This window comes from Neoarius graeffei, chromosome 16 (assembly GCF_027579695.1).
Source record: "Neoarius graeffei isolate fNeoGra1 chromosome 16, fNeoGra1.pri, whole genome shotgun sequence".
Classification (NCBI taxonomy): Eukaryota; Metazoa; Chordata; class Actinopteri; order Siluriformes; family Ariidae; genus Neoarius; species Neoarius graeffei.
In genome coordinates this window covers 26317795-26331358 of record NC_083584.1, presented here as the reverse complement: position 1 = coordinate 26331358, position 13564 = coordinate 26317795, and the positions used below count along the sequence as shown (strand labels likewise).

At 42.9% G+C, this 13564-nt stretch overlaps 1 protein-coding gene across 1 annotated transcript; it reads left to right on the top strand.

The window, feature by feature from the left end:
* Positions 1–2902: 2902 nt before the first annotated feature.
* rida (reactive intermediate imine deaminase A homolog) lies at positions 2903–11213 on the top strand. The gene is made up of 6 exons (XM_060942026.1): positions 2903–3072; positions 5062–5167; positions 8164–8218; positions 8526–8594; positions 8753–8808; positions 10807–11213. The coding sequence occupies exons 1-6, from the start codon at positions 3008–3010 to the stop codon at positions 10864–10866; spliced, it is 411 nt and encodes a 136-aa protein (XP_060798009.1). The 5' UTR covers positions 2903–3007; the 3' UTR covers positions 10867–11213.
* The last annotated feature ends 2351 nt before the right edge of the window (positions 11214–13564 follow it).

The window sequence follows — 13564 nt, the reverse complement described above, 5'->3', positions numbered from 1 at the left end:
TTCAGGCGTCACGCATATTGAAAATTTGTGAAATCGTTCATGGAATCCACATAGGTTTGAATTTTTCATTCAAATTTTGAGGAATAAATCTTCAAAAAAGATGATCTCAGAATTGAGGGCCAATACACAAAATGACCATAGTGTTTTATGAAAGTAGCTTTAAAAAAAATTAGAGGCCTATTAGGCAAATAATTTCAATTAAGTTGTTACAACCAACCTCAGCTATCTTTTTATCTTAACTCTTTTTTTCACTGAAAGTAGCTATACATGAAATATTTCATATAAGCAGTTATAACCATGAATTAAAGTTTTAGTTTTACTAACTGTTCAAAAACAATTTTTAAAGGCATACATTTGATCATATAGCTCTGTCCAAGGAGTAAAATGAATATACTCGCACAGCTGGGAAGGATTTGGGATTAAATGTGTTTCATTAAAGTAAAAGTGCACTAATCACATTTAGAGTAATTACAACACCATAAACTTTTTCTACCCTGTCAAATACACATTTTAATTTAAAGGTGCTGACTGCAGAGTCATCTGAAATTTTCCAAAACAAAAAAATTTATTGTGCATGGCATTTTCCTGTGTCTCACAAGAACAGTGTCATGCAGATGAGATGTGATCAGTTTGATGTGCGGAGGGTTGCTTTTCTCCAGTTTGAGACCGAATATCCTTCCTCTTGAGTTAAACAGTATGACCCTATGGAAATAGCCGAACATGAGGAGCTTTAACTGATTAGCATAACTATGGAACTGCGTCACACCAGAATGGCAGCGTATGGAAAACATCGTACCTTTGCATCGATGTCGGAGAGTTTTGAGTTACAGGTATGTCATTTGTGGTTGACATTCGCGAATAGATCCATGAAACAAAAAACAAATATATATTTTCTCTGTTATTGCTTTTGTGTTATCGTTTCTTTCTCTGTAAGATCAAAACATTAGGTGTATAACTCCATACTCGTTACCATGGAGTCACACCCATGCATTCTAAGGCTAAGCTAGCTAAGCACTAACTAGAATGATTTAGTTATCCGTCCAGAAAAATGTCATCATCTAACCTTGCCCTGTCTTGCAGTTGTACACGCTAGGCTTTTAGCCGACGGGAGAGTGGTGTTTGCCCATGCCGACTTGATTTGCTTCAAAGTAGATCAAGCACACTCCATGATGGTCACATGATATTGTTGCTCACTTACTTTGGTAATCTGTTAACGTAAAATGCGGGATGCGTTTTATCTGGGAAAAAAAACATTTACACACAGCATACACAGTGTGTGCAGCAGCGAAACATCTCAAAACTTCAGTCTCAATAGAAACAGAACATTGTCTAGAATTCAACTTTGCAGTGAGTCAGCACCTTTAAAGTAATGAGTGAGTGCATTGGGAATGTTATTTTGATAAGTAAAGCTGAATACAATTTGCTTCACTCATAAGCATTTTTATAAAAAATATCATTAGGCAAATAACAAAGCCCTAAAAACAGTTATAAGTGGTTAGCACGGTCGCCTCATAGCAAGAAGGTTCTGGGTTCAAGCCCAATGGAGGCCTTTCTGTGTGGAGTTTGCATGTTCTCCCGTGTCTGCATGGGTTTCCTCCGGGTGCTCCGGTTTCCCCCACAGTCCAAAGACATGTGGTTAGGTTAATATAGGACGGCCTTGGGCTGAGGTGGCCTTGAGCGAGGCACCTAACTCCCAACTGCTCCCCGGGTGCTGTTAGCATGGCTGCCCACTGCTCTGGGTATGTGTGTTTTCTCACTGCTTCAGATGGGTTAAATGCAGAGAGGAATTTCACAAGTGTGTGATTGAATAAAGTTGTGCTTTCTTTTTAAACTGCATTTTGAAAGAAAAAACAACTTTATTAGCAGTGGGCAGCCATGCTAACAGTACCCAGGGAGCAGTTGGGAGTTCAGTACCTCGCTCAAGGGCACCTCAGCCCAAGGCCATCCCATATTAACCTAACCACATGTCTTTGGGGGAAACCGGAGCACCCAGAGGAAACCCACGCAGACAACATGTAAACTCCACACAGAAAGGCCCCACTGGCTGCTGGGCTCGAACCCAGAACCTTCGTGCTGTGAGGCGACCGTGCTAACTACTACACCATCGTGCTGCCCCAACGGCAGTGTCACATATTTGTGTGTTAAGTTTATCTGATTTGATTTTGGCAATGGGCGGCACGGTGGTGTAGTGGTTAGCGCTGCCGCCTCACAGCAAGAAGGTCCGGGTTTGAGCCCCGGGGCCGGCGAGGGTCTTTCTGTGTGGAGTTTGCATGTTCTCCCCGTGTCCGCGTGGGTTTCCTCCGGGTGCTCCGGTTTCCCCCACAGTCCAAAGACATGCAGGTTAGGTTAACTGGTGACTCTAAATTGACCGTAGGTGTGAATGTGAGTGTGAATGGTTGTCTGTGTCTATGTGTCAGCCCTGTGATGACCTGGCGACTTGTCCAGGGTGTACCCCGCCTTTCGCCCGTAGTCAGCTGGGATAGGCTCCAGCTTGCCTGCGACCCTGTAGAACAGGATAAAGCGGCTAGAGATAATGAGATGAGATGAGATTTTGGCAATAAAACAGTACATAAAAATGATAAACGTAACAAAATAAATGAGAGTTAAAAAAAATACATAAAATACTGTAGATTTTGCCAGGGATGATAACACAAAAAAATTTAAAAACTGTCATACTTCCTTTTTCTACTATTAATAACTTGGGGGTTTTTTTCTACGTTTGTTGTATTTAAAATAAATTATTCAAACAATAAGTAAATGAAGCGTCATTTCCGGCGCCGTTGCTCGATTTGTACTGCGCATGTGCAATGCTTTCGCATTCGTACGCTGGTTTTAAAAAAATAAATGTCGCGCATGCGCACTACAATGTAGTCGAAGCGCGGACTTTGCCGCGCATGCGCACTACAATATAGTCGAAGAGCGGCCATAAGTCCAACCCTGAGTGTGATTGGTTCTGTTCCCCTCCACTGAAAGTTTAAATCAGAGACGCTGCGGCCTTTCAAACAACATGTCTGCAATAATTCGGAAGATTATCAACACTGCTGCTGCTCCAGCTGCAATCGGACCTTACAGGTCAGGAAAAGTACAGTACTGATCTCGGGTTTGAATCTCCTGCATTATTACAGTTCATATCTTAAGGGCACTTGATCAGATCTCAATCATATTACAGACTATCTGTGTGTCCCTGTCCCACATGATCAACACTAGTTAATTATCAGTAAGGTGTTCAGGGGCGGGTCTTTACAGAGTACAGATCTACTGCTGTGCAACTTTTGTGGAGATTTCTTTTCTTTCCTGATGAGATGGATTCAATTAGGAGACATATACCATATACACCTAAAGCCCCAATTAGACAGGGCATATACAGGTAGGTGGCACATTCATGGCATATTGGTGAGATGAATTTTACCTCTCAATATATATATATATATATATATATATATATATATATATATATATATATTTTTTTTTTTTTTTTAGATCATCAGGTGCACGTCTTAAAAAAAAGGACACTTTTTTTTTTTATTCTTGTGTAAGATTTCCCAACAGGATTCATAACACCAATTATTTCTTGCAACACTCTTTAAAAGCTGTCTGAGATCACTTATGGATTTTAAATGAAATGTGTAATTATGCTGGATTCTGGACACGGTCATGGTTGTTATTTAGGGGCGGCACCTTCCCAGCCAATAGACAGTAAGAGAGGCCATCAGGTTTAATGTGACTTTTGGAATTTGTTCCTTCCCTGGCACCGTGTTATAGTTTTCCATCCATTATCTGTAGCCGCTTATCCCGTCCTACAGGGTCGCAGGCGAGCTGGAGCCTATCCCAGCTGACTACGGGCGAAAGGCGAGGTACACCCTGGACAAGTCGCCAGGTCATCACAGGGCTGACACATAGACACAGACAACCATTCACACTCACATTCACACCTACGCTCAATTTAGAGTCACCAGTTAACCTAACCTGCATGTCTTTGGACTGTGAGGGAAGAAGAAACCTTTATTTGTCACATGCACACTTCAAGCACAGAGAAATCCATCCTATGCATTTAACCCATCTGAAGCAGTGAACGCACGCGCACTCAGAGCAGTGGGCAGCCACACTAGCACGCCCGGGGAGCAGTCAGGGGTTCGGTACCTTGCTCAAGGGCACTTCAGCCCAAGGCTGCCCCACGTTAACCTAACTGCATGTCTTTGGATTGTGGAGGAAACCCACGCAGACACGGGGCGAACATGCAAACTCCACACAGAGTGGAGAGGCCCTCGCCGGCCTCTGGGTTCGAACCCGGAACCTTTTTGCTGTGAGGTGACCGTGCTAACCACTACACCACCCCGGAGCACCCGGAGGAAACCCATGCAGACACACTCTCGTTGACCGCTGGGCTCAAACCCAGGACCTTCTTGCTGTGAGGCGACAGTGCTAACCACTACACCACCGTGCCGCCGTGCTATAGTTTTGTGTCTTTCAAGTGGATTATTATTTATTAAGATGATCTACAGTAGGGACGGCACGGTGGTGTAGTGGTTAGCGCTGTCGCCTCACAGCAAGAAGGTCCGGGTTCGAGCCCCGTGGCTGGCGAGGGCCTTTCTGTGCAGAGTTTGCATGTTCTCCCCGTGTCCGCGTGGGTTTCCTCCGGGCGCTACGGTTTCCCCCACAGTCCAAAGACATGCAGGTTAGGTTAACTGGTGACTCTAAATTGACCGTAGGTGTGAATGTGAGTGTGAATGGTTGTCTGTGTCTATGTGTCAGCCCTGTGATGACCTGGCGACTTGTCCAGGGTGTACCCCGCCTTTCGCCCGTAGTCAGCTGGGATAGGCTCCAGCTTGCCTGCGACCCTGTAGAAGGATAAAGCGGCTAGAGATAATGAGATGAGATCTACAGTAGCAGAAATAAATGCTGTATAGATGTGTACACAGTAGTATATTCAGCCTGAGTACAAGAGGAGGTAAGAACGTACAAAGACTAATCTTGGAGGTTGCTGCTGTCACATTATTACACATGCAAAACCCTTGACGTATCTTTGATTAACAAATGAATGAATGTTGCTTATTAATTCAGCCAGGCCGTGGTGGTGGATCGCACTATGTACATCTCTGGGCAGCTGGGAATGGACGCAGCAACGGGTCAGCTAGTCGCAGGGGGTGTCCAGGCCCAGGCCAAACAGGTGAGACCAAGAGCAAAGTGATGGGGGGAAAAGCCCTTTTAATTAATATAGAAATTCAATGTTTTGTGTCCTCCTGAGCTAAAACACTTAAATATTAAACATGTTTTTATTTACAAATATTTTTTACATTTACATACTTGCTATCCACTTTATTAGGAACATTCAGACACCTGCACGTTTATGCAGTTATCTAATCAGCCAACCGTGTAGCAGGAGCACAGTGCAAAAAATCGTGCAGATACAGGTCGCGGACTTAATGTTTATATCAAACATCAGAATGATAAATTGTGATATCTGCAACTTTGATCATGGAATGGTTGTTGGTACCAAATGCTACTTCAGAAACTCCTGATCTCCTGGGACTTTTATACACAACAGTCTCTTGAATTTAAACAGAATGGTGTGAAAAACAAAAAACATTCTGTGATACCCCTTCTCCACCAAATCAGTTCCAGGGCTGGTTCACAACTCGTTCAACTTGCGAGCCAGCTGAGAACCAGTTTGCTTTTCCATAGCTCGCGGTGCTAAGGGAAGCCACGTCATTACGTCGCTGTATACGTCAGTTACGTTGTTGTGTACATCAGTTATGTCGCTACTTTTGCATAAACTTTGGCGCGAATATCGAAGCAAAAACAACACGGAAGAAGCAGAAGCAACAACAATAATAATAATGGATGACTTCGCATTTGTACAGCTGCTGCTTCTCGTCGCTTAAAAATGGCGATCTTTCGCGGTCTTGTTATTGTTGTTGGTCTTAACAACTCCGCCCCCCCCGCTGACATAAGTGGTTCTTTCCTCTGGCCCAGCAGAGAGTTGGTGCTAGCCTGGAACCGGTTTTTCTGGCCCCAGAGCCAGTTCTTTGTCAGTGGAAACAGAAAACCCGGTTCCAAACTAAGCACTGGCCCCGAACCAGCCCTGGAACTGCTTTGGTGGAAAAGGGGCATGAGTGGAGGACACTTGAAACACCTTGTTGTTGAGCGAGATCAGAGGAGAATGACCAGGGGTGGGTTTCCCAAAAGCCTCTTAAGACTAGGAGCATCTTAACTAGAAAGAGAGTGTTCATTGTGACGCTCGCTCTACCATTTAACAATGATCTTTGTGCTACGATGCTTTTGGGAAACCCACCCCTGACTGGTCTGAGCCGACAGGAAGTCTATAGTAATTCAAATAATCACTCTTTACGATTGTGGTGAGCAGAATAACATCTCTGAATGCACAACACCTCAGACTTGAGGTGGATGAGCTACAACAACAGAACAGCACATCAGGTGGTTCTCCTGTCAGTCAAGAACAGGAATCTGAGGTTATCGTGGTCACAGACTCATGCAAACTGGACAGTTGAAGTCTGGAAAAAGAACAGGTGACTTTTTTTTTCTTCCTTTTCTAACCTTCAGCTATCCAGTTTTGATGAGTCCGTGCCCATGATGGCCTCAGATTCCTGTTCCTGGCTGATGGGAATAGAACCTGATGTAGTTTTCTGCTGTTGTAGTCTGTCCACCTCAAAGTTTGATGTTTTGTGCATGCTGAGATCTCATCTCATTATCTCTAGCCGCTTTATCCTTCTACAGGGTCGCAGGCAAGCTGGAGCCTATCCCAGCTGACTACGGGCAAAAGGCGGGGTACACCCTGGACAAGTCGCCAGGTCATCACAGGGCTGACACAGACACAGACAACCATTCACACTCACACCTACGGTCAATTTAGAGTCACCAGTTAACCTAACCTGCATGTCTTTGGACTGTGGGGGAAACCAGAGCACCCAGAGGAAACCCACGCGGACACGGGGAGAACATGCGAACTCCACACAGAAAGGCCCTCGCCGGCCCCGGGGCTCGAACCCAGGACCTTCTTGCTGTGAGGCAACAGCGCTAACCACTACACCACCGTGCCGCCCGCATGCTGAGATGCTTTTCTTAAATAAGTTGCTATATCCTTCCTGTCAACTCAAACCAATCTTGCTATTTTCCTCTGACCTCTCTTATCAACAAGACATTTCCACCCACAGAACTGTTGCTCACTCAGTGTTTCTTGTTTTGCGCACCACTCTAGAGAGTGGTGTGTGTGTGAAAACCCCAGGAGATCAGCAGTTCCTGAAATACTCAAACCAGTCCATCTGGCACCAACACCCATACCACAGTAAAAGACACACTTGGAGATCACAATTTTTCCCATTCTGATGTTTGAAGTGGGGGCGGCACGGTGGTGTAGTGGTTAGCACTGTCGCCTCACAGCAAGAAGGTCCGGGTTCGAGCCCAGCAGCCGGCGAGGGCCTTTCTGTGCGGAGTTTGCATGTTCTCCCCGTGTCTGCGTGGGTTTCCTCCGGGTGCTCCGGTTTCCCCCACAGTCCAAAGACATGCAGGTTAGGTTAACTGGTGGCTGTAAATCGACTGTGAATGTGAGTGTGAATGGTTGTCTCTGTGTCAGCCCTGTGATGACCTGGCGACTTGTCCAGGGTGTACCCCGCCTCTTGCCCATAGTCAGCTGGGATAGGCTCCAGCGTGCCTGCGACCCTGTAGAACAGGATAAGCGGCTACAGATGAAGAAGAAGAAACCTTTGTCACATGCACACTTCAAGCACAGTGAAATTCATCCTCTGCATTTAACCCATCTGAAGCAGTGAACGCATGCGCGCGCACACACCCAGAGCAGTGGGCAGCCACACTAGAGCGCCCGGGGAGCAGTCAGGGGTTCGGTACCTTGCTCAAGGGCACTTCAGCCCAAGGCCGCCCTACGTTAACCTAACTGCATGTCTTTGGACTGTGGGGGAAACCGGAGCACCCGGAGGAAACCCACGCGGACACGGGGAGAACATGCAAACTCCACACAGAAAGGCCCTCGCCGGCCGCTGGGTTCGAACCCGGAACCTTCTTGCTGTGAGGCGACCGTGCTAACCACTACACTACTTTATGCAATGCGCTGCTGCAACATGATTGGATAACTTCATAAATAAAGTGAATGTTGAATGTATATTTACATATTTTGTTTTCATTTCAAAGGCCCTTATTAACATGGGGGAGATTCTGAAAGCAGCTGGATGTGGATATGAAAATGGTAGGTCACTGATATGTGTCAGACAAAATAGAAATGCAATACTTTGACAAATATGCCAGAGAGACACTTTTATTAATATTAAAAAAAACCTTGCTGTACAGTAAAGATATAGTAAATGTTAATGGAAGTTTATATATAAATGTCTTCTTAAAATCACTTTTGTTAAGCATTTGATGTTAGAATTGTAATATGGACTTTTTGATTTAGCAGTTTTCAAACACCCAGTGGAAGCAAATAGAGAAGTGACCTTTTTTTTAACTATTATTCGCAAATCATACATAAATGTTGCTCTCTCTTTTTTTGGCAGTTGTTAAGACAACTGTACTGTTGGCAGACATGAATGACTTCAACAATGTCAATGATGTTTATAAGCAATGTAAGTACTCATCTGCCAGCTACAGAAAGTTTGTGTTGCTTTCTCAGAGGCACACATGGTGGCGCTGTTTTACCACTGTGAGCATGTACCATCACAGAGGGATTTAGATTTCAAATTGTTAATTATACACCCACATTCATTTCTTTTTCCTTCAACAGTCTTCAGCAGAAACTTCCCAGCTAGAGCTGCTTATCAAGTTGCTGCCCTGCCCCGAGTAAGTACACTGGTCTCGGCCGATGGTAATGTGTAATTTTTCTTTAAATCCTTGGCCATATATACGTGAATGCTTGTTTCATAGAGTTGCTCACTTTCCTTTCTTTCATCACCGATACAAGATCAGGGTTCAGATCAAGGGAAATATCAGGCATGTACCGTATCTTGTCTCGAAAGATCATCATTTGCTTTGTAAATGAAATGTGACAGTTCAGTTCACTTTATAGTCTTCACGGTTAGAATTATAATTTATATTGAACCACAGATTTAACAGACAAACCTGTCTCACTGGGATGGCAGCCAGAATAATACTGCGTGTCTTTTGCACCTTTAGTTTGAGGAACATTTTAAAGCTAGACTGCCTTTTGATTGCATAAAATCTGTGAAATTTAGTTCCCTCTGAAATTCCTGTAATATCTCTCAAAATATCAGGCCGTTCTGTGGCTGGTTAGTTATTTAATTTGAGGGGATTCCCAAGCAAATACTGTAGATGAACTCACTCGCTTCATGCAGTCAAGCAGACAGAGGAAGTCCGTGTGCGCATGCTTACCTTTGACCGTGAACTGACAGTCACATCGTTCTGTCACTAAATGAACAGCTGATCACACCGAGATGCTCGCTGACCACCGATATTTGTTAGTTTGGTCTTGCGTTTCATTTCCTTCGCAACATAACGTCTTATTTTTTTCGCGGTCCAAATCCTGTGCTCTGATTGGCTGGCGAGCGGGTCAGTATCTTACGGTACGGACCCCGGGCAACTCGCTCGTTCACAACAACAAACATAGTAGCATTTTTTGTCAACACTTATTAAAAAAAAGATTTATTTAAAAGATTATCAAAAATCTTATACATTTTTGCCAGCATTTCTCAGGAGAATAGCATTAATTTTAGAGCATGGATAGCGATAACGACAGTCTTCACAGCGAAAGCGAGTTTTACTACCCTGAGGAAGAAAAAATAAAACATTTCGGGAGAAAGCTAAAAACCTCTAACTTGCTAACGCCGAGCAAAAACATGGCTGAATCCTGAATGACTCCTATTTGTATAAATAGGGGACGACATAGGTGGCAAAATGTAGTTTGTTTTTTTTTCCTGCCGTGCCATGGAAGTGCACTTGTATACTGAGAAAGCAATTTGCATTACAGCCATGAATGAGGATTCAAAATGGCAGCTCGGGTTTCCCTTTCGGGCGCTCTCGTTTTCTGTTAGAATTTGGTAAAGAAAAAAAATTTATTTACCAGCTTAAGGTCGGTCCGTATGGTGAAATTTCACAATACGGACCTCCCAGCTGGTAAAGAACATTTCTTCTCGCTTTCCGTTACTGTCGTCGGTCTTTCACGTTTCATTCACACACACTCGCATCCTCGGTTTTTCCTCTCCTGTTTCAAATTTGTATCCCACAATTATAGATATTTTAAGTTTGTTTCTTAGACAATGTCTAAGAAACAAACTTAATATCTATAATTAGATAGACATAATGAACTTCCACTACATGTATCCCACAATGCCTTGTGTGAACAGGGAAAGCCCACCACATGATACATGACGTCATATCTTGAATTGGGTCATGGTGAAGCAGGAAAAAATAGCAGCGAATTTAGGGCACCATGGCCCTAAATTCATTAACTGTTCTATTTTTTTTAAAAAAAACTAATAAAATTGGAAGTCTGTCATTTGAATTTAGTAGCTTTCAGTCCACTGAACAAAAATAAATAATTGGGTGTTGGGGAAAACTCTTTATGACCTACACTTAAAATCTGAAAGGCAGTCTACCTTTTAATGTAGAGAAATATCATTAAGGCACATAACAGGATCTGAAAACACTACTGTAACTTCTGATGGTACATTTTGCATTGCTTCTACCTTAATACATAAACATTCATCCAGAGTATGTTTATTTCTAGCAGTTTAGTTAGTCAAGCACAGTTTAATCTGAAATGTTTTGCACTGCTTCAATTTATTTTATTGTAATTTGTACATACTGTATTTCTCTCTAAAGGGTGGCCTTGTTGAGATTGAGGCAGTCGCTGTGTTGGGATCCATAACAGACTCCTCCTGACTGACCGCCACAAACATGCACAAGTTGTAAAGCCAGGATACGACTGAAACCAGATCACAGCCAGCCTTCATCCTAACAGGCCTTTCTGGTTTCTACACAGCAATATTCCACTGACTGTTTTAATTGTGCGCTTGAAGTGCTGTTGATTCTCCCCCTTTCTGTACTTTCCATGATTTAACTGTGCATCAACTTTATCTATTCCATAATACAGGTCTAGTTCTAATTAGATTTTTTTTTTTTACAATACAGAATTACTGCCTTGCTAAATTTCTTTTAAATCAACACTTGACTGATCTGTATTTGTTTCTCACACTACAGTACTAATAATACAAATGAATACAACCCCATTTTGAAGTAGTGTTGCTTGTTTAAATGTATTGTGAATGCACATAAATGTTCAGTTTCATGGGGATTTACATGGCTATCAGGGTTGCCAGATTGTGCCTCCTAAATTCTATTCTTAGACCTATTATTCAGGAAAAGTTACATAACCTTGTGCTGATGGATATAACACCAATGGAAATGTTTTGGTTGTAGTGTAAGTTTAGTCCACTGAAAGTTTTGTAGTGATACCTAGCCTAGTAAACTAGACCCACCCGCCTAGCGGCCAAAAATATTTTTTGCCTGTGAGTGGGTCTAGCCTCACACCATACCAACAAAACACCCCGGCCATCAAATCGTGCCCGCCAATCACAACGCAAGGTTTTTGTTTGGATTCTTTGGGCGGGCTTTTGCAGGAGTGACGACAAAGCTGCGCGACGCTGGAGAAAGCACAACAGGAAAGATGGCTACGGCTAGTGAACAGCGCACGTTTGACTCCGCTCTAATCAGTTTTAGAAGAATTAGACTTTTCGTTGAAACATGAGCAGGAAGAGGCTCTCCGCTCATTCCTTTTCAAGAAGGACGTTTTCGCTGTTTTGCCGACCGGCTATGGCAAAAGTCTGATCTACCAGCTGGCTCCGCTCGTAGCCAAAAGGATGGGCTAGTTTGTGCAGTACGAAGAATTAATAAACAGCTTTGAAACATTACTTTTTGATTGTTTCTTATTTTCCCGTTATTTTAAATTTAAGGGAAATTATTTCACCAAACACCACTAAATAAAAACTCTCAAAAACAGTTTAAGCAAACCCTTGAAAACAATAAGAGTGTATGTTAAGTATGTGGTACAGACTCCAAACTTGTGGTCATTATCTCCAAACTTCTTAATATCTAGAACCTGTTTATTAATTAATACACATTTTGAAAAATTATTTATTTCAAGGCCTCCCCCACTGCTTTCTGTCGCTCTGACTACGTCACAGTCACTGTTGCGCTGATTGGCCTATACGCACAGAGACCGTTTGAAAGACGGCGGGTTGTTCCACCCACACCCTTCGGAAATGTCTATGAGCGAGGCCAGACTAAATATTCACATTTAGTCTGGCTTGCCAGGCTAAGTGATACCGAGAAGGGGAAAAAAAAAAAAGTCGATCCAATGTGGCAACCCTGATGGTCATCTTGAGGCAACGTTTATATAAAAAGTTATTTACTTTTACACCACAGTTCTCTTGAATTCTCAAAGCTGATTGGTCAGTCTTAACTACTGTTCCATAACAGCAGCTCTGACTGTACTAGGCTGCAATTTAAACTGCAGGTTAATGCGCTCGCTCGTTCAAATGTGTCATTAGGGAAATAACAGCTCATTCACAGAGACTTGTATGGAGAAGACTAAGCCTAATAACAAAACCATGCTATTTAACAAACATACATGCAATATTGTTTGAGGCTTTTACTAAGGAGAAGTTTATTAAACATTTATGTAAGAAGTCTCCAGTATCAGCACTTTGCAACAGTTTTCCACCATAGGAAAGTCTTCAGGACTTTCTGGTTTCTTGGTAATATGACAAGCTATAACAGGTGATGACATTCATGCATCATTTGTCATCATTAGCAAAGTGTTGTAAAGAAGAAATAAAACACTGATGGGATATGATATCAGGATGGTAGCAGGAACTCCATATACTGTACATCAAGGTGTCGGCAGATTCACAAATAAGTCTCCTTGCTGAAAGCGTGAGTTAAAGTACATACAGCTATGATAGTTTAGTTGGCCTGCGTGTAGTGAAAGACATTTTCCAGGGTCTTCCATAATAAAGCTATGCTGTCTGTGAGCCTTAGAGTTTCTCGCAAGAGCCTGAATGAGAAAGACAGGAGTTAGGAATGGAAACAAGATCAGAAATAATGCATTTGGTTTGCCTTCAGAAATCTCCCTGACCCTGTGCTTCCTCTGCTCCAGTTTGCTCCGACTGGCCGGCTGCTGAAGCTCCAGCTTCTGAAGGATAAATGAAAAAGGACAGGTTTATACTGGTTTGCCACCAACTTCCTGTAACCGAATGCAAGACGTGTCCACTATCACTCTATAATAATGGTGTGTTACACCTAAAAGCATTATATTCCTCAAGGATGCACAGTACATAACCTACAGCATGTTAGCATAATCATTATTAGCAGAGTTTTGGAAATTGGGTCTTGTTAGAAGTCAAAAGCATGCCAGCACAGCTTTCAGACTCAGATCACATGTCAAAGTGACTCATTTCAGTGATGTTCTGTGAGTGATTCCACGCTTATGGGTACTGAAATGGGGACATGAACATTCACCTAAAACCATTTCTTTTTTTAACCATCAGGTCACAAAACATGTAATCTTTAATGAATGATA

Coding starts and splice junctions, on each gene's coding strand:
- rida (XM_060942026.1), top strand. CDS start 3,008: ATGTCTGCAATAATTCGGAAGATTATCAACACTGCTGCTGCTCCAGCT. Junction 8,219..8,525: donor TGGATGTGGATATGAAAATG/GTAGGTCACTGA, acceptor TTTTTTTGGCAG/TTGTTAAGACAACTGTACTG. Junction 8,809..10,806: donor AAGTTGCTGCCCTGCCCCGA/GTAAGTACACTG, acceptor TTCTCTCTAAAG/GGTGGCCTTGTTGAGATTGA.